General features: G+C 50.0%; 1 protein-coding gene across 2 annotated transcripts in view; it reads right to left on the bottom strand.

Moving 5' to 3' along the window:
- The window catches only part of MED26 (mediator complex subunit 26), a 53,422-nt gene extending 34,538 nt beyond the window's left edge, over positions 1-18,884 (bottom strand). The window contains exon 1 of one of the 2 annotated variants that reach the window (XM_036095407.2): positions 18,551-18,884. In XM_036095407.2, the coding sequence (XP_035951300.2) occupies positions 18,551-18,622 (72 nt within the window). In that variant the 5' untranslated portion in view covers positions 18,623-18,884. Of the gene's footprint in view, positions 1-13,842; positions 14,222-18,550 lie in introns of those variants that run through there. The other variant, XM_078054099.1, reaches the window with a different exon arrangement.
- Positions 18,885-21,698: the final 2,814 nt, after the last annotated feature.

The following is a 21,698-nucleotide window of genomic DNA, read 5'->3' as shown; positions in this document are numbered from 1 at the left end:
GCACAAACACCTTCGTCTAATTAGGAATGACACAAGTCTGCAAGCTGGGCCAGTCCTGCCATCTCACTGATGTGGCAGTACGACTCTCCGTAAAGCTGGGATGCGAGGGGCCCTGCAACCAGCACGGGAGAGACCACTGAGCCTCTGGACTCTCTGAAGCTGTCTGGCCCTGTCAACGAGGCCCGCACCATCGGCACACAGCAGTCTCAAGACGCACTGGGTTTAGGTTTCATTCTTTTCTTTTTTGAGGGAGTGGAAACAAATATAGCATTAGCCACGCTGAAACCTAGAGCAACTTTGACGGCCCAGTGGTGAGGTTAGCAACAGCGATTCCTTGATCTGGGAGGAGAAAGTAGCCAGAAGATGGAGCTGCTCCTTTCCAGTGGGGAGGGCACCCCGCACACACCCAGAAGGAACGCTTGTCTCTAACATCAGGGAAACCTTGGACGCGGAAGCCCAAACCCATCTGGACTGCACGCTGCCAACTGCAGCAGCCAGCAGAGAACAGTCACGAGCGTTCACTCAGCAGCTATCTATTTACGGGGAAAATAAGATGTATTGCACACGTGGTGAGGAAGGAGGAAGTCAGGGAACAGACAGCTTGTGGGACTTCCACACATGTCGGGGAAGGCCGACAACAGAGAGGCGAACAGGACAATGTGAGTGTACCAAAAGCTAAGAAAAAATAACCATGCGGCGTGTTACGGGAAGGCTTCTGCTGACCGCTGGGCCTGGGGAGGTGGGCACCTCAGCCCCAGAGTCCACAGAGAAGCAGGACGGCCCTGCCCCACCGTCAGGCAGCTGGCTCACCGCACGCCCCTGAGGGGCTCCCAGCACAGCCTCTGACCCAAGAGAGCCACGCCAGCCGGCCGCCCGCTGCAAAGGCAGTAATGCCAGCTTGGACCAAGAGCCTGTGGCCTGCGGCCAGGGTCCACACTGGCTAGGAGGGGGGACTCTACCCAGGACCGGGCTGGAGCCCACTCACACCAACCCACGAGAGCCTGGGGTGAAACTTTCAGGAATCTTGGGGGCCAGCCGTTAAACACAGCCACTGTGAAAAATGCAATGACAGAAGCTCACAACGAGCTGTATTGAAAACAAAGATGAAATACTCACAACTCATCACTTCCTACTTATTTTGCCACGTTACTATTATCTAGGTTTTTGAGTTTATTCATGACTATTGTATCCAAAGGGAGAAAATGGTGTGCTACTGAGGCATCTCTTCCCAACTCCACATGTGGTGACGTCATGTTAGTGGCTGGAAACCAGCCACAGTGGAAGTATTTACACCGTGGAAATTGGCAAACACTACAAATAAGGGCTTAAGTACTCCTGGGCCATATCCAGTCCAATGTCTGTTTTTGTAAATAAAGGTTTTTTTTCATTTTATATTATTTTTTATCAAGATAAAACTCAAATAACATAAAATCAGCTATGTAAATAAAGTTTTATTGGAAAACAGTTATAACCATCCATTTCCATATTGTATATGGCTGCTTCTGTGCTATAAATAACAGCAGAGTTGTGACAGACTCTATGGCTCAAAATATTTACCATCTGGCCCTTTACAGAAATAGTTTGCCAACCCCTGGGTTTAGATTTAAGAAAGTGATGGAGAAAATGTTAATAATGCAGATTAAATTTAAAAGTGTGTCATGCCTGTAGCCATTACATTAGGATTAGCACAAAGGAACAAGGAAATATCCTTCTAGTATTTGCAAACTATTATCTAATTCAGCATTAACATAAACAAAACTATCAACATTCACGTCAGAACTACACTCATAAGCTAACTACAGATACAAAAGATCAAAAATCAAGGAAAGCAATCTGTGAAACAATTGGTATACAGAATTGACAATAAAGAGGGCTGTGTATTTTATTATTTGTGAACTGTATACTACCCATCCTGTTTATCAGTCAAATGTATAAACCTACATGTATATGTGTATGCATACTTTTTTCCAGAAAAGGCCCGTTGCCAAACATTTACTGACACACCACAGAGTAAATTTGTACATTACTTCAAAGAACCTGAAATAAAGTCTGAATGAAATGAAAATCCATTTGCATAATTACTGTACTTCAACGTTACAAGCAAACACGAAAAGAGGGAAGAACCTGGATTCATCAGATATAGCAATTCTTGCCAATTATTGAATGTTTACTAAAAATTGGCTTTAAGTTTCATCACCTGCACATGCAAACAGAATTTCTCTACCGTGATTGTTAGAGTCAAGCGAAAAAAATCCAACCTAGCATAATAAAAGTCAGGTTCATGGACATAGCACTCCCTCTTATAAAAATTAATGACATTATTTAGAAAGTCAATACAAGTTAATTATTTTACACATTCCCTAACACTTTATCCTTCATTTTTCTCATAATCACACTGAAGAAATGCCACGCTCGAGTATTTCCCTCCGGTCCCACTTGGACTGTTCCCCCAGAGCACTGTGTGGACACCATCATTTCCTACGTGTGCCATGACAAGAGAGCACCTGGCGGCAGCGTGACACAGCAGGGAGGGGATGGGACTCTTTACAATGGGCGGCCAGGAGAGACCTGAAGGAGTCTGATGGCCACAGACCTGAGGACAGTCATGAATGAGGGACAGGGAAGTACACATTGAGGATAGAAGGAAAGAAGGGTCCAAGTCACAGAGCACCTGTAGGTGATGATAATGAGTGGGATGTCTGAGTGCACAGGATCTTAACTGGCAGAGTGATGAGATCTGATACTGGTTTGGAAGGAGCAAGAAGGAAGTTTCCCACCAGGGAGATGGCCAGGCACACACCAGAGATAGAGAAGAGACAGTCCGGCGGTAGAGCCACTAGGCCTTACAGATGGACTGGACACAGTAAGGTGGCAAAGAGCAGGAAGCACGGACGACACCAGGAGTTTACCAGAGCCACAGGCATGGCTCCACTGACTGCGATGAATAAAACCATGACTCCACACACGTCCCCTTCGTCCTGGTAGGCTGGACCCCAGTCCTCTGAGAGCATGAAGAACAGGACTGGTGGCCCTGACGAGGGCAAAGCGTTGCATGCCGCTGCTCTGAACCTCCCGGATACGCATGAGAAAGAACTCTACCCTCTCTGCTGGTTGCAGTACACACCGCCCCGCGCCCACTCCACATCTGATTGCTCTCAATAGTTCTCGAGTACTCTTCAGGCTAAAGCAGTCTACTTTTATTTTCATTTTTTTACTGTTTAATTAAAAAGACAATGGAGCACAGGAAAAACAAAAACAAAAAATGTTCCTACTGCCCCAACACAAGTGTTCTCATTTTATCCAAAGCTCTAGTTTTTGTGCCTTTCCTAGTTGTGCTTGGCTGACAAAAATACTCCTTTTCTACATCATGGCAAGACTTGCCCATTTTTCCACGGAGCTTTCAGGACTGTCCTTCACAGCTCTATGCTACTTGTCTCTGTAGATGCACCGTGTTTCCTAAGCTTCTCCCATGCTGTTAAATTGATGACATCAACAATCATTATTACATGAATATATCTATTAACATTGTTATTAAAATTCATCGTGTACCTGTTAATAGATTCCTAGGAGCAAAAGGACTAGACCAAAGGACACCAACGAGGCTATGCCTTCTCCCTACATAAAAACTTTCCAAAAGGGTGAACTATGAAGTAGCTCCTGGATCCTGCCAGCAGGGCGGTGCGGGATGAAGCGGGCAGAGTGGGAGACCGATTCGGAGATTTAAAATAGCAACAGGGTAGCTTGAACTTGAGTCCTGATTCCCGGCCAATGCCATTCTTCCCACATGTTTGAGTACAAGGTATATTTTCTGATTATTAATCACATCAACATTTCTCTGTCCGGTGATGTCTCTGAGATCTTAGGACTGTTAGTTGTGAATACCCTCTCCATACAGACAGGACGTTGCTTCCTAAAGGCGATTTCATTCACAAATTCGTATTTTGATCACCCTTGTCTGCAAATGCAGTACAAAGGGATTCAGAAAAGTCCAGACAGGTTTTAATCCTGACTGGGAGTTCCAACTGAAGCACCTCTTCCAAAGAAGTGCGCCTTTCGTTCTACAAGTCTGAGATTTTATGCTACAACCTATTTCTTCCCGTTTCCCACCCCCAGGGAGCTTTTAGAAATGTGTAAAATTATGCAATGCTGTCTGGTAACTGCTCACTGCTCACACTAACTAAAGGGAAGACTATCTTTGAGAAAAAACAGCATCTGTGAAAACCAAAGTTAAATATCTACAAACTCATCCAGGAGAATAACTGCTCCTGCCCCCATTCCCAAAGAGGTGGGGGAGGGGCTTGCGCACGCCCAGTGCCCGACGTGCCCTTCAGTAGGGTAGGGCTTGTTTGGTTCTCACTGTATAGACAACAGCAAATTTGAGATTGAAAGCAAATATTTGATGTGATTTGTCCAACGACAAACATCTCAGAGACTGAGCAGTAGAGATTTGAACCCAGGTCTCTCCAAAACCCTTGAACATTAAATACTCTTCTTTTTTTCTGTCTGTCCATCTCTCTTTTTACTTAGGAGGGAGGCTCAAAGGATTTCTATTCGATTGTTAACTGCATTCATCAACCCAGACTTAAGAAATGAGAAGGCTTTCTTCTCCACAAGACAAGAATGGAGCAGATATGGCTCAGAGGCTCTAGAGACATTGGAAAAACCAGAGCTGTCTGGCTGGGGAGGGGTTGAGATGAGTGGGTGGCAAGGGAGGGACAGGAGCCCCATTCTGCACCCCTCTGCTAGCCCAGGTGCAACCATCTCTCCCACTTCCCATGTGGAAAAAGACAACACAGCCCCAAGCCCTTACCCAAAGCACAAGTAATCTGAGGCCCCAGAAGTATGCTAATTCAGGTGGTCATTAAAATTAAATAGAAATTTAGATGTCAGTTCCTTGGTCTTACCAGACACACGTTAGGTACTCGCCACCCATGCGCAGCTCAGAGCTACCACACTGGAAAGCACAGACAGAGACCATCTCCATCACCAGGCAGTTCTCTGAAAGGAAGGAAAGACCTCTGCAGGGATTCTCACACACCCTTCTCCTCTCTGCAGGCTCGCAGTGTTGTCTCAAAGTAAATGCTCTGAGATCAGCTATGCAGTGGCCAGTTTACTAGCTACCTCATCCAGCTACCCCTTCCACTCCTCTATGAAATGGGATAATACCTAGCAGAGAGAGAGAAGACACCTTAAGAGCTGCTGCTTTTGCCCTCCTATCTCTTCTATTAAGGCCTGAAGATTAAAAAATAACCTTTATGAACTCCATCTGCAGGTCTATGGTCACTGATAGGATTATTCTCCCCTTTCTGCATGGCCTCCAGTAAGGACAAACTCCCTCCCTCTTTTGTTCACCTATCACACAGATAGTACCCATTCCGTCACAGTTATCTTGGTGACTCAACCGAAGCTGGGCACTGTACCAGGCACCCACATGCTCAGCCTCTCAGGACACTGCCACCAGGTAATGGTAATGGCTCCAATAGCCCCGAGCCACAAATAAAGAGACTGAGCCTCAGAAACAGGAAGCAATTTGCCCCAAGTCCAGGCAGACAGAAGCAAGAGAAGGACCTGAAGCTGCTGCTCTCACTGGCTCTCAGCTGGTGCTCAGTGTTCAGAGCCCCAAGCAAGGGGGACTCATCCTGGCCGGGGCCTCACCCACAAGAGGGAGGAGGCCAGCTCTCCTGCAGGGCTGGGCCTAAAGGGCTCACCACCTACTGAAGGGGCTACACAAGTACAGCAACACCTAGAGCGCCCTCCCCTTTCCCTGCGTCCTGTCACTCGCCTCCAGAATCCCCAGACTCCCTAGAACTACGGGACACACATGGGACAGGCTCGGTGCCTGAGTGCTAACTATGCCACTATGGTTCCAAGAGAACCCACATACCACCAGAGGACCCCGAAAGGCTGAGATCTGGAGAGGGCCAAGTAGTCCTAACAGGAATGAAGAGTCTTCCAGGGAACCAGCCACCCCAACCCCGATACTCGTGAGCTGAGCGGCTGCCCTGCCCAGGCCCCACCAAACCTGAACTTTTACCCTCAACCCAACTCAACCCTCCCCAGTTAGGCACTGCTTGTGCTTGTCTGTAGTTTGAAATGAGAGATGGACCCACATCAGTTCATAAACTGGTCACTGACCCTAACAGAACAAACAGGCTCACTATGCACCAGCAGAAGAACCAAGGTGGGTGGGGAGTGCAATACAGGCATGTCAGCTTAAAGGTGCTGTGGGAAAGATCAGACCAGGACACCAGAACAGCCAGAAGACGGTGCTCCTGAGATAGCTGGCACTGGCCTTGGTGGGGGAGGCACCCTGGGCCCAGAGCCCAGAGAGGCAGGTAGGAAGTGAGGAGGGAGGGGAACAAAGAGGAAGGGTGGACCATCCAGGTGTGGGTACACTAGCAGGTCAAGAGCTAACTGAGCACAGCTGGAGCAGCGGGGGAGAGAGGACGCCTGAGCCACAGACTGGAGCATAATGTGCTTGGCTGATTCTGTCTAGACTCTCTTGATTACAAGTAACAGAAAAGCCAGCTCAAAAGGGCCTCATCCAGAAAAGAAGCCACTGGCTCACTTAACTGAAAAGTTCGGGCAGGGCTCGCCTTGGGCCAGTCAGGCCATGGTGACTTAATCCTCCCTCAACTCCCTGGGCTGGTCTCACTCCTGGGCAGGTTGTCCCCAAGCAGGAGACCCTAGCAGCAACCTGCTCATATCCTCTCCCATTCATGTCTCCACCCCAACCACACCAGCAAAGTGCGAAAACTTTCACAGGCTCTGACTGGGTCATAGGCGTATCCTCAAACCACTGGCCAGGAAGATGCAGCCCTGTGACTGGCTAGTTCCCAGTCACTAATCATCTAATAGGCATGGACCAGAGGGTAAGGACAGGAACTGGCAGCTAGAGGGGCTGCCCACTACGGGGCCTGTGAACTGTTAGCTGCCATGTATGTCGATACCCAGGGCACTTCAGGATTGGGGCCACATTCCATTCTCAAGAGCCTTCCGAAGCAGCGTATGTACATCCTCCTGAGAAAATGAAGGCTGAAAACCTGACCTCATCCAAGGCTGCAGAAAAAAAAAAAAGATTCCAGTTTAGTCCTGTCTAATGACAAAGCCCAAGTTTTCCACCCAGAGAAAGACTGTCTTCTCCACTATATGCTACCTCAAGAACTCAGACTTTACCCAGCCAGCCACACAGCCTCAACAGAGGGGATGAAATGTCTGTGTTTTGGGACATTCACTCTTCAGCTGGTGTGGAGAGGAGAGCAGGAGGCCGACCAGCTGCTAAGCAGCTGCACTAGACCTCCCTGGAGATCCCATTTTGCAGGAAGGGGGCTGCCACAGGAGGGGGACCCCAGGACAACTCTGAGGTTGCCTGCAGAGTGGTGGCACCACCAACCACCACAGAGTAGCATACCAAGGGCAGGAGGAAAGAAGGTGCCTCCACTCTAGAATGGGCTGCTTGCACATCCAGGACAACAGTCAGCTGGAGAGAGAGGGTTCAGGTGCTGCTGGAAGCCATGGCTCTAAGAGTACCTGGGAAAAGCCTGAAAGGCAGACAGGGCCTTGGTAGTGCTAGGCAAAGCCAAAACACTCAGGGATAAGGAGGCCCCATGGGCACAGAGTTTGGAGAGAACGGAATGGCCAACACAGCAAGGTGCAAGGGGAACGGTGGACGATGGGAACCGATCAGTGTTAGGCCTCAGGCCTCGCTCACTCCTGCAGAGGTGCACTTAGCACTAACCCTATAGCGGGGAACTGAAGACAGCACGATGACCCAGGAAGACAGCCTGGAGTGACAAACAAAAGTAAATGCTTGGGCCCAGGGTCAGCTCATCTCACAAAGCAGATGATGCCACTTCCTATTTCCCAATTTGGGGGAGCCCACCTCCCAACAGATAGAAAACCATGTTCACTGTAATCCTAACAAGAGTGTCATCCCCAGGGCGACAAGCAGGTGCCCACTCCCCTCTAAGTGGAGCTGACAGGCAGGTTCACCAGAAACCCTAAGTCAGTCCCACCCCCGACCAGTGTCCTTACCATTTCTGTCCTGCCACATGGGAGAATGACAGCAGGCTGGGGGGCACCTATTGTTTTTGTCTGAACCGCAGACCCTGCTTCTACATGCTCCTCCCTGACTTCCTGTGGACACTGCCATTTTCTTACAAGGTCCCCTTCACCCTCAAACCAAGCCAGAGTGATTCTCCAGTTTTCAAACTGGAAGCAGGAGAGCAAATCCCCTCTTCTTCAATGGCCTACCTGTCAAGAGGTCAAACTTGAGCTGCTGCATTTCCCACCACGTGGAAGAAGTCTGTCCATAAGACAGAGAGACAGACACACATGTGCTCACAAACACCACTCTGACTCAGTGATGGGGTGAGGGAGGTTACAAGCAAAGGAAGGACAAGCTCACATAACACCTGGGAGGGTGATGTTTCTGCCCTTTGGTGAGAAGATAAGTTCCTGCATTCAGTGGCAGCACTGCCTTGTCACCAACCTTCAAACTGAGAATTGTAAATGCTTGAGAAGCTCCTCTAAAATAGAAGTGAAAGTGAAATATCCATTCACAAACCTTTCCTCCCATGGTCATACCAAAAACCTAACATGTGGCCCACTTCTGTCACTGCTAGGCTACCAGCATCCAGCAAGGTGGGGGGGTGGGGAGCAGACATCACCAACTTCAGGTTGGTGGTTGGGGGTGGTACCCCCCCCAAACAAAGGGAAGGAAAAATGGAGAAGGCCGTGAAAGATCATCTGACCCTACCCTTCTCAGTTAACCTAAGGGGAAGAAGCCAGGCCCGGAAGTGCAGGTAGCAGTTTCTGGTTACCCAGGTTAACCAAGGGCAGAGGAAATGGGCAGGACAATCAGCTCTGAACAGACCATCCAGTGCCCATCCATTCCTCTGAGCCAAGAGGACAGAAGTGTGGAGAACTCAACTCTCGCCTGTTCATCGGGGCTGCTTCCGAGCTACAGGAGGGCTGTGTGAATCTGGGCCTCTAGACTGCACCATGTCCCCCTGCCTGGGCTGGGTGCAGCACCAGGAGAGATGACGGGGACTGGGGAACAAGCAGCACTTGTTGGCAGGCTCTCCAAGACTCCCAAAGTGCTCCTCAGCCCAGGATGGGATCAGAAGCTGCACCCCAGCACTGGCGCTAACACAAGGTAACAGCAAAATACCCAAGTGTGACTATAGGCAAATCAGGGTCTGCGGGTACAACCAGGAGTGGGTACTCAGAACCCCGTGCTGTGACCTCATAACATCCAAATCATTCCATTGCTTACTCCAGACCTTACATTTTAGTAACACCCATTTTTGTATCTGGACCCAAGTCTCCCAGGCCAGCACCATGCCCAACTATTTGATAGTATTATCACATCAAAGAGATGATTAAACTGGCATGCATTCAGGGGCATTGTCAGATTGCCCCCCACCCCATTACCCCCTCCCACCAACAGGACCCTGATGTTTCCTGGAGGAACCCCCTCTATTCTGGGCCGGTATGGGTAGAACTACACCATGCCCAGATTTAGGGGTGCACCAATCAACACTAATTCCATCAAAGGCCAGAGAAGGCACCAGGAAATGTCTGCTGAAACTTCTGGAAAAGCATCACCTTCTCTTCCTTCCCCTGGATGATGGTCAAAGAAGGCGAATCCCCAACTGGGGGAGCTGGGAGGAAGACACCCCACTGTGTGAAGGGAGCACTACAAAAGAGATGGAGCAAAGCCAGGTCCTCACCTGAGAACAGACTCACCTCTGAGCCTCTGAGTGGCACAAGCCAATCAGCCCTTTTGCATTTACGTTCCTGTCATGAGCACAATACGACCCTCCCTCTAGGGCTGGCTGGCCAACAGAATTAGTAGAAGTAGAAGACAAGTGCTCTGCTGGCATCTATCTAACTGAACACCTGAAGGAAATTACGTGAAACAACTGGCGAAAAGGGTACACTGTTCCTACTGTACACCCTACACATCAGTGTCGCTCATCCACAGACAACACTGAAAAGTCAGCTTGCCAACTGCTTGCCTGGCACACCTGCAAGATGCACGGGGTAAATAAAGTTGGAAAGCGTCTACCTGAAGTGGATTCCAGAAGGGCTGGCCTTAAAAAGAAGAAGGCAGTTAGCTACCTTCTCAATCACCTGGGGAAAGAGAACGTGGCCACGGCCCCATACTCCAACCTGAGCTGAGCCAGGGACCTGATGGCAAGAGGGGTCAAGAGAGCTAATAGAACTGGGGGGGAGGAGGACAAGAAGAACCCAGCCCCCAGGTGTGCAAGGAGAGCTGTGGCCAGCTTGGTGGATCAGGTGGCTACCCAGAACCAAGTGTGACCAGAGGTGTGGGTAGGGGATGAGCCGAAGGTACAAGTATGGGCAGGGCAATGGGGCTCCCAGTGCCTGGAAGAGGGCTGCCAGGCCGCCTGCTGAGCTCTCAGTGTGAGCCATAGTCACATATACATGAGTCTTCCGTGAGAGGACCACAGAACCACCACCACCACCCCCACCACAGAGTCAAGGCCGGCCACAGCCAGCCACCTATGAAATCACTCTGCACACCGTGGACGGGTGACTGGCATCTCCACAGCAGTCATGAGCTGACCCACCACAGGATATGGCCTGGAAGAAGCATCACCCACTTTCTGACCCTGATGAAACCCAGGGGAGAGGGGTATCCAGGAAGGGTCTGGTTTGTCATGGGACCAAAGAGTCCCAAGGCAGCATTTGAACAGTATCTCCAGGGTCCACAGACAGTCAGGGATCTAAGATTAAGAGTCAACTTTTCTCTGTCAGGGGTGAAAAATGCCAGCCAAGAGACAGGAAAAAAACACCTCACACCTTTCCCTCAGCCAGTTCAAGAGAAAGCACAAGGCATTTCAGGTACAACTTTCCTCCCAGCCTAGCATAAAAACATACCACAGACAAATCCAGCATGAGGATCCAGACTCGGGCAAGAGAGTGGAATGCCTACCTTGTACCTACTATGCTCTCTGAGGTGACATGGGAGGTGGCAGCAGGTGGGTGAGGCCTGATGGGGGGTGAGAAGAGGAGGATTCCCAATCCCAGCGTGATCCCTTCTAGCTGTGTGTCTACTAAGCCTCAGTTTATGCACCAGTACCTCCCTCCCTGTGTTGCTGTACATACTAAATGTTTTGAATTTGTGAGAAGCACTGAAAAGTACCAGCCCCTAGTACCTGCTCGGTAAGTGCTGACAGCCAGCTCCCAAGATCAGCCCTTTTTACAGGAAGATCAACAAGCTTCTGAGCACCGGCTTGCTATGTAAATCCTAGAAACATGGGGATTAACTCATGCTCCACTACCAAGGAGCTTGCAATCCCAAGGAAAATGTAATCAACAAGACCTGTTATCAGCAGGAATGTAGGGTTTTTAAGTTATGTAGAGTGCCTGAGGGCAACTGTCTGGGATGAAAGCAGGAAAGGTTTCTGGAAAAGGAGAGCAGTAGGGATGACAGTAGGCCACAAATGTGAGTTGCAGAGGATCCCATCCTAGGTGTCACACACAAACAAGGACGGTTAGCTTGCAGACTTAAGTGGGGGCTGTTTTGATGATAAGACACAACTTCATTTCAAAGCATGACTAGATTAGGAGTAGCTTCTTCCCTTGAATTTTCGGAAAAAAACCAGCTAAGAAAAGTACACTGTCATTATGTGGAAGCTCCTGAGTATTTCTGATCATAGAAATGGATCCTGACGGGCAAAAAGGTTAGGAGCCAAGGCTAGAAGATTCCAAAGGGAGAAAGGTTGTGGGAACTTCGAAGGAAATGGAAACACGAAACTTAACATTTAAAAACACTTTGTATTTATGAGGTTAAACCTCCGAAGACACAGTGGAGTCCAAATTCCCTGCTGGGCGCCGCTTCTGTGGGAGGCAGGAGGCCGTCATTAAGCCCACTACTTCTGAGCCTACCAGCACCGGGTATAGGCCCATAGTGTCCTCTGCAACACTGGAGAGGTCATTAATCTCTACTCTCCCCGAAAATGAAGACGGAGCATCTACCTCTAGGACTAATTCAGAGAACAAACCAGTATGCAAAGTGTTCCACACTGTACCTGGCACACAGTAGGTGCTCTGTAGGCTGCAGCTGTCCATTTTACAGCCTCCAGTGGATAGAGACAGGAAACCTCATTGCAGTCCCAGGAGCATTCAAAGGCTTTTCAGCCCCACCTGCCTGGCAGTGGCACATCACCTGATGTGACCCTTCTCCTTTTTTAGTGGGCTCCTCACACAATCACAGAACCTCCAGGAACTCATGGGCAGGAGTCTGGGGGTCCAGATGGAAGGCCCGGGCATGTCTGCACATCCACTTGGCACAGTGGTTCTGGACTGTCTCAAGCCAGCTCTGACAATAATCAAGAGCTCCCCCAAGAGCAGCAGGGCCTACCTCCCAGGACCTCCTTCCTCTTCTAGGTTTGCCTCAGAAAGCCACACAGAGCAAACCTAACCCCAGGGTACAAAAGCTCTTCAACTACTTGAAAGCAGACCCCAGGCCCTTCACAGAGCCTGACGCTTGCCCCCTTCCCATGCCACTGCTGAGAAGGCAAACTATTCAAGGATTTGCCAGCCATCCCTCCAAATTGTTTTCCTCGGGTCAGAGACGAACCAAGAACAGACTTCCTGCATCTGACTCTAAAACTTATCATTCTGAAAACTCAAATTATGAAGTGTTCTAGAAGTCATTTCATGCTCCTCAAAATTCTGAACTACCTCTGAATAAGACAAGCGAAGAACTGTTCCATTTAGACCTAAGAGCTGTAGCCCTGTAAGACCACCCCTGCCCACCCCCAAGCTCTACCCCACCCCAGACTGCCCATGTGCACATTCTCTTCCTGTTCCAGGTCCCTCGAGGGCAGGGGCTGGGCACCTCCAGGTCTGAACCCCCCACAGCCAAAACCATAAGCAATTGCTAGAAATGTTTATTCAACTGCTGAGCCACCTTTTTTAGTTTTACCAGATTTCTCCATAAACAGTGTGTATCAGTTGGTGACTGAGATGTTAGTGTATGGCCTCCCCAGACCTGGAATTCAGAGACCACTATTAACCTGCGCATGCAGAATATTGGTATGTCTTCCTTATGCAGGAAATATCCTCTAGTTCATGGAATCCCCACATCAATACTTGCTCAGTTCCACATGTGTGCCCTGAGAGTGAACAGGAGGAGTGTGGGCACTAGAAGGGCCAGGCTGAAAATGCACTGCCTATGCAGTCACTCGCCAGACCACAAACTCAGTCCCCCATTCCAACAACCAGCTGAGGGGTCCCAAAGGGACCAGACAGACTAAGGACAGCACAAGGGAGGAGAAAAAGGCACAACTTCTACTGACAGAGACAAAGCCCCCAGCTTCCAGAAGGCGATTTAGGGTGGGGGCTGGGCAGAGACCTGCCCAGAGAACTGCAGTCACCTAGGAATCGGACTGAGTTCTGGTTCTGGTTAAACTGGAGCTCTGTCTGAGAAGATGCTTAAACAGACACCAAAACTGAGGCACCGCTCCTTCACCTAACCCCAAGGCTGGCACCCTTGAGGTGCATGTCCTGCCACTCACAGCGACATCTTGAGCCCAGGTGACCATGGAGCCTTTTCACATCTGTATCAAGACAAAGGCCCCTTGGGCGCCTGGGTGGCTCAGTTGGTTGAGTGACTGCCTTCGGCTCGGGTCATGATCCTGGAGTCCCGGGATCGAGTCCCGCGTCGGGCTCCCTCCTCGGCGGGGAGTCTGCTTCTCCCTCTGACCCTCCCCCTTCTCATGCTCTATCTCATTCTCTCTCTCAAATAAATAAATAAAATCTTAAAAAAAAAAAAAAAAAGACAAAGGCCCCTTCCCACAAGCTGACCTTAAACAGTCCTCCAGGCCTCTGTGACTTCCAGCCAGGACAACATTCTCTGATTACAACTAAAGCCACTTCTGAGGACCACCAGGAGACCTCTGCGAAGACAGAATGTAAAATCCACCTTCTTCTGAGGAAGAGAGTGAGTCAGAACAAGGACTTACACCTGCTTCACAAGTGACACTTGTTACCTGCCTGTCCCAAAGTCATAAAATGCCACACTGCTCTTTTCAGACATCCTGGCCACATATAAAGAGCAAAGACAGGAACGTCATTGCATTTGGGCAACCAGAGTGATCAGAGAACATACACACGTTTAGATTTTATATGCTCTAACATGTTGGAGAGAATTAGAACCTACAGCCTTCCTTTTTACAATTTTTAACAATCCTCCTTTCGGCAGGATCAACAGTGTTTCAAGTTAACATCATAAGTGCTATAATCTTGAAGCAAAAAACAAAACTGGCATACAAGACTTATGAAAAGTTCTATTATCAGTTGGCAGTTGCCACACCACGGTATGGTCTGGCCCAGGATTCTGTCCCTGCCAGAAACCTTAAGATGTTTCCAGGACAGGCTAATATCATCAACCTGTTAGATCTATCACAGGTAAATCTAAACCAATTTGTAATCTCATATAAACTTATGTGGGACAGAAAAGGCTCCCCGCATCTTTTCTTACCAGCTCAAGAACACTGCCTCTCGGGCCTCTTCTGAAGTCATCTCTCCACCTTTGAGGGCAGTGTAGTGACATTAAGAGTTAGAAACAGTCAGTTAAACTTTGGGTAAGTCCCTAACTTTAGGGCAGTCACCTCAAATGAAGTCAGCAGAAACAAAAGCATCTTGTCCTCTCCTGGCCACAGGAGGCACCCACTAAACAGCACCGACTGTCATCATGCTGTTGGCTTCTGCACCTGCAGGAAGGGGAGACCGGCTGCTCACTCCACCTCCCTTACAGGGCTGCTGGGGGGAAGCAGGAGACCCTGTTGAAGTGCTGCAAAATCACGTAAAGTATATACCTCTGTGTCAAGTTCCGTTAGAATTTTGTTATTTTAAGAAGTTCACAGAATACACCTTGCATTAAAAGAAAAAACTTTTAAAACAATTCATGTTAGAATCTGAACCCTGGATCTGGAAGGAGCTTTATGGGTGCACATACCAGTTCCCAGTCCCACTTTGCAGACAAGGACCCTGCAGCCCAGAGAAGCTAGGCAACATCTGAATCTTCAAATTCCCAGGTGGGAAAATTATCATTCCTTGTGTGTCTCTCTGTAGAGGCCCCTTGGCCTCTGACCACCTCCCATTTGTGCCTGATGTCTGCATAACTGTGAGAAACAAAGTAGTTTCTGAAGTTTCCTGCTGGAGAGGCTGACCACTGGGAGGCCTTTATACAGACATCTTTGGCAAGTTCAAGTCCCTTTTTCCCCTCAGTGCCTTCTCTGGCCTCTCTCTGGTCTAAGTGCAGAGATGCTCACCTGCTTTGAGCAAGGCCTGCCTTGTGCCATTATTCAACTTGTTATGGGGATGCAGTACCCACTCCACCGTCTGTCAGACCTATCCTCAAATGCCGGACTAACATCCGTGTCCTTCACGGTTCTAGAGAGTTCTGAATTAGAATACTCCAAGACTGAACTTCAGCGCATATAAAAGTCACACGGGCTTCATAGGCCCAAGAAGGATTCTAGGTTTCAGTCAGTTTAACCAGCACTTAGCACTCTAAAGCGTCCAATGCTCCTGCTCTAGAGAAAAAGAAACAAACCATGCTCATGAAGCCCACATTCTGGTCAGGAAAACAAAGCTTGAACTTCCATGAAACAATGAGTGTCCAATACAGACAAGAACCTAATCACCTGCTGAGGAGACTGTGCTTGGGTGGACGGACTCCAATTTCTGGGCAGAAGGAAGACAGAGCCCTCAACTCTATCCACCAAGATTAAGCTGGGACAAACGCACACACTGCACTTAGAGATTTTCAACACCCTGGCTGACATAGCCACAAGGAGGGTAAGGCTTAGATTGTTCTGAAAAAACTGTTAGCTGCTTTTTGAAAAGGAGTGTAGAAGATTTACTTCATTACTGAGTTGGCAGAAATTATTAACTCAGAGGCCTGCTGTTACAAAAATTCAAATACTCTAGAGGCTCGAATTGAGAACATAGAGACAACTTTCCTCTCAAGAACTCCTTTGTCAAGGAGATGATCAGTTACTTTGTTACTTCGCTAACTTCTCAGATACTTGTGGATATTAGGTCAGCTGCCTGACATTGATTTTTCAAGCAAAAGCTAAGTTTGTTAACCATAATTGCATGCCCATAAAGGTAAGCATTACATGACACAATTCTCTGTCGCTTTTCTCAGAAGAGGTTTAATTTTAGTGTTGGCTCTTCAACACTGTCCCCATTTTTTTTTTCCATGAGCATCTTAAATATGTGTCAACTAACTATCCCAAAGTGGAGTTCACAATTGGGCAAGGTAGAGAAAAGCAGCTGTGCGCCAGCAATGCCTTCTTGGAGCTACCTCACTCTCGCCTGAGCCCAAGTCAATCCAGAGAAACTGCAGAACTATGGTCGCACCACCTCTGCCAGTAACCTGTTCTGCCATGGCTCCAGTTCCTATATGGGGTTTGCTCCAAGCCACACTCCTGTCAAAAGGTTCTTAACAATGCTCACGGATGGTTACTGGCAACGGCGGCATTTAAAGGAGGCACTTTCTTCATCGCTCATATTCAGACACAGTTTCCCAATTCCATCCACACTTATATTAGAACTCTATGCACACCCATTAGTGATGGAGTCCCCCAAAACAAACCATATGAAATGTGAACCCCATGCCATGAAAACAACCATGGGCTTCTAGAATGTAACATATGTGCACACACTAAAATACAAAAACCTGAGATTTGTTTCCTTCTCCCTCTTCTGGCTAACCCCCCTTCCTCCTCTCCTTCCTCTCCCCCTAGGAACCCTTTAGATTACAGCCTTACACAACACTGGAACCCCTGAGGTCACTGCTCCATCTAATCTACAACATCGTGACCGCCTGTCAAAGCGACTCCTGATCCCAAAGCTCTCCTAGGTGGCATTAAGGATCAGTGCTAATATCTCAGCAACCTCTCAGATTCTCCCGAAGGCAAACAAGCACGTGGAATTCAAGAAGTTATACTCTGGACAAAAGATGGAAAAGTCACCCAGGTTACATTTCTCATGTCACTTGTTTTATCCACTAATATTTCAATCTTGGGAACCGCGGCAGCACCAGTTACTGCAAAAAATTCGGAAAGGTTTTATATAGCTTGTGTCTACTCCATCCCCAAAGTCAAAACAAAAACGTATACGTTTGTTAAAAACAATTACCACTAAGTTAATCTTAATGGGGCCTGAAGACTAAGGATAAGAGGATTACTTGTGATACAAAAATCAGAGTCTTACAAAGACCGTAACTCCTCAATTTCTACCAAAATTTTACAAGCCAATGTCAGTTACTCCAAAAATACCAAGCTTAAAGCATAGTGCTAAGAGTAATTAGTCAAACTCACATAAGGGAAAACAAAAACCCTACAGTGAGAGATACCTGAGTTACCTGGCCCAAGACAATTTTTTTCTTTGATCCCAGCATATTAAAAAGTGATCTCAATGGCCACTTCCTGGTCTCCCAGCAAATGCAGGGGCTCACTTCATACCTGGATGCCACAACATCTTCCTATTGCTCAACCTGCTCCTGCCACAGGGGAAAATGACCCCTACTGCCAACAATCCCTTGGAGAAAATATGAGAACACCATGAGTCTTCCCCTACACACACGAAGGGGGGCAGAGGAGATCCCTCTGCAAACAGTAGCCTAGGTGGAGGGCCATCTGAGAAAGCAACAACCTGGGGTTAACCCTGATCGTCTAGGTGACAAACCACCAAGCTAGGACGCTCAGGTAGGGGAAGGGAGAGCCGAAGGAGGGCTCTTGAAGGAACAGGAGACAAAATAATCACCTCTAATTCACACCAAAAAGCGGGGCTCTGGGTTGATCAGAGACGCAATGAGCATTTAGGCCCAGAAAGGTAACAGGAAGGATCCCTCCCTCCCCAAAATCATCTACCGTCAGCAGCGATCCCAGGAGGGATCCGGCAAAGGCATGTCCACTCCCAGAACCAAGGGGGGACTCTCCACGCGCCCTGGGCACCCGGCTAAGGGCAAAGTAAGCAGGGGGGTTCCCTCTGAAGCGAGGAAGGTGCTTCCAGCCGGGAGAAGAGGGAAGGAGGACTTCCCTGATCACCCAGAAGGCCGAGACACAGGCAGCACAGGCTCCCGAGTCATACCCCGGACACCAGTTGCTCCACAGCCTTTCTCCCTCCCCTCCCCCCACGCCGGGAGGACTTCCCGGGGGTCGCGAGTCCCCGGGGAAGGGCAAGGCGGGTGAGCTCCGTCAGAAGCAGCAAGGGTCGTAGAGCTGGAGCGAGAAAGAAGGGAAAGCTCTGGCCTCAGCTCCCGTCTGCTCCCTCCGCCCAGGCCGCACGGAAGCCTCGGCCTCACGTACCGAGCGCCGCCAGACTGCCCGACCTGCCCCCGGCTCGGGCCCGTGGGGCGAGAGACCGGGATGGCAGCGGCCCTCGGGGGTCGGTGGGCGTCGGGCGGGTTCCCTGGAGCCCGGCGGGCGAGGGGCATTAGGGAGGGGGAGGGTCCCGGGCCCACGCGGCCTCCGTCCCGGCCCGCGCAGCGGGTACTTACGTTGCTCTGGGGGTCGATGGCCTGCAGCAGCCGGTCCCTGATCTGCTGCGGAGACGCCGGAGCCGCTGTCATTGCCTGGGCGAGGCGGGGGGGAGCGGCCGGGCCAGCGGGCGGGCGGGCTGAGGCGGGGGACGGGGGTCACTCACTCGCCGGCCTCCGGGAGCGGAGCCTCATGTTCCCCGCGGCGCCGGGGGAGGAGGGGGCGCGCGGGGTGGCGGAGAGGGGAGCCGGGGCTCGGGCCCGGGGCGCCACCGCCACCAGAGGAGGAGGAGGAGCCACCGGAGCCGCCGCCGCTGCTGCCGCCGCCTCGAGAACCAAACTCCAGTGAGCTGCCCCCGCGCGGAGCACTCTGGGTAACCCGCGCCGCACGCAGCGTCGGCGCCACGCTGAGGAGGTTGGGAGATGGGGCGGGCGGAGACGCCGGGCCTGGGCGGGGCCGCGCGCGAGCCCCGCCCCGCACCCGCGCGCATGCGCGCGCATGCGCACTGGTCCACCGCCCCACCCCGCCCACCGCCCGGCGGAGGGAGCCGTTGGGAGGCGGTTGGGCGGGGCAACGGCCGCCGCCGGGGGCCCCGCCCCCGGCTGGGCCGTGGGGAACTGAGGTTTCCGACGGAAACGCGCGGTGCGCGCCGAGTCCTTGAACCTGGGCGCTCCAGGCGGCCGCCTCAGGGTGGGGGGGCGGCGGAAGGTCTCCTCATTGGGGAGAAAAGCCTTCCCCGTACCGACGGAGGTGATGGGAGTCGCGGGAGAAGCTGCCAAGTTTTCCGAGCCGGGGGTCCTCAGCCCCTTGATCGCCGTTCCTGGGGGCGAGGGAGACAAGTCCATGTTGTGATAATGTGCCCGGAAGGGTCATCTCAGGGGCGCCAGGGGCCGCTCCACCCTTCCAGAAGGAGGGGGTGCAGGGCGGGGGTCTGCAGCGCTTGGCGTGCTGGGACCACGAAAACATGAGACCGCAAAGCGCCTCTCGGGGGAGCCGTCACGCCAGCTTTGGGGAAAGCCCCAAAGCCAGCCCCGTGAGCCCACCGACCCCAGGGTTGCAAACCTGTGTCAACGCCAGGGTTTCTCATCCTGGGCACCAATGACATTTGGGGCTGGATCACTGTTGCGGGGGCTGTCTTGCGCATTTAGGATATTCAGCATCCTGGGTCTCTACCCACTAAACGCCAGTAGCACTCTCCCCTCCAGTCAGGTCAACCAAAAATGCCCAGTCATTGCCAGATGTCCCCTGTTGGGCAGAACGTCCCCTGTTGAGAACCACTGGTTTAAAAGACCCACCCTACTTTGCGTGGAGGTGCTGGAAAACTGAAACCCTCATTCTCTGAACAAAACCTTTCACAAAAGGAGGGAATTGAGGCCCAAGGTCACCCAGAGTTCTAGGTCAAACCCAGAATTGTTAAATGTCAAGCCTAAGGAGCCTCCTTCCCCACCCCCACCTTACTGCCCTCTTCTACTGCTCTCCGCTCCCTCTGGAAGCCCTGTTAGGAATACTGTTATGAGAAGGGGTGAGAAGGCAGGCTGAGTGGATTATTAGCTGCAGCCTCGGGAGAAATAACTTTTTTTGTTGTTACAGGAAGACCTAGATTTAAAACAGGAGGAGGCAGCTGATGAGAACCACACGCACGCCTTGGATCTGTGCTACACCTGTTAGTCTTGCATTTGTCATGCTTCTGGGAAGCATTTTTATTTGCAAAAACGGCTGTTTCTGCACGTGGTTGTGGCTGCTTCCTTCTGGACATGTGAAAAGTTTTACATCACACTTGTAGGAGAAAATAAACATGGGCAAAATACTTCTCTTTAATTTACTCACTCACTCTCCTAGAATGAGGTGCTTTGTGTACATGCTCCAGGTTGGAAACCAGCCCATTTGGAGATACTCTTTATCTCACTTTAGATAAGCAAAATAAACAAGCTCTCCCCCAAGCATATTCTGGTCCTGCCTTTCTTTTAATTTCTAACTCAGATGTTCAAGATCTTATTTTTTTAATCAAGGATCACAGACAGAAGCAATTTGTTTTGCATGGGTCAGGTCGTTTAACAAAGATTTGGAAAGCACTCAACTTACCTGCTCTTTTTAAACTAAGAAGCAACATTAAGATGACTGAGTTCTGCATGGCCAGCTGTATACACATACCCAGACACAGGTATGCAGTTCAGCTCCATAGATGTGGCACAAAGTGGGCCTCCATAAATATTTAACAAATGAATGAAATATTAAATATACTGTATAGACATTAAGATGCACATAGACACAGATATATATATGTATCTAACAGTGTGTCTACATGTGTGCCCTGAGAGTGTGGGCACTAGAATATAGTTTTATTCCACATTTAACATATATATATGTAGTAGTAAAAATTAAATCACATCGGCATTCACTGGGAGTCTTGAAAATGTTAGCTTCTCTTAGATCCAGGATAGATAACTGCAGTTCACCTGGCAAGACCTTCTGCTTCAAGGAAGAGATACTTGAAATGGCACCTATCAGTTATACAAAGGTGGGGCTCAAGGTAAATCCTCTTGTTGTAATGGTTCTTCCCCAGCAACGTGCCCTTTAAATTAGCTAGGTCCAGAGAACATCCACCCCCCCTATCCTGATAGGACAAGATATTTTGTCCCTGAAAAGGCTGTCTTACCTCCTAGTGAGGTGGCCCCCCAAAAGGTAAGAGGCTCTGAGTCCATGACTTGGCTCTTGCCATGGGAAGTGGCAGGAAGGTAGTTTTAGGAGCCTGGGTGCAGAGCATCCTCAGCAGGCTTGGCAGTGAGGGTGTGGGCTCGTTCTCCCTCAATGAACTGCAGTGGCTCAAGCCCAATAGGCAACGGCATCACAGAAGGAAGCTGTGAGCAGGCCAGCTCCCACAACTGCTTAGGACCAGTCTTCAACAGCAACACCACATGGTGGCAAGGAGCAACAGCAGGGACCCACCAGGCAGACTGATTCATTCAGAAAGTGACCTCTTAGACACCTACACCCCTGGGAGTTGGGCAATTCAAAGGCGAGAAAATGACTGGACTTACCCCAATAAAGTATGTGAGGGCTTCGATGACTAATAGGAAAAATGAACGCGAGCAAACCACCACCCCACTTTGACCAATTTGTTTGCTCTGAATTTAACATCTGGTGGGAATTTTTTAAAAACACTCTCAT

Source organism: Halichoerus grypus, chromosome 1 (genome assembly GCF_964656455.1).
Source record: "Halichoerus grypus chromosome 1, mHalGry1.hap1.1, whole genome shotgun sequence".
In the NCBI taxonomy this organism is placed as follows: domain Eukaryota; kingdom Metazoa; phylum Chordata; class Mammalia; order Carnivora; family Phocidae; genus Halichoerus; species Halichoerus grypus.
Note: the sequence above shows the minus strand (reverse complement) of the source record. Positions and strands in the feature narration are given on the sequence as shown.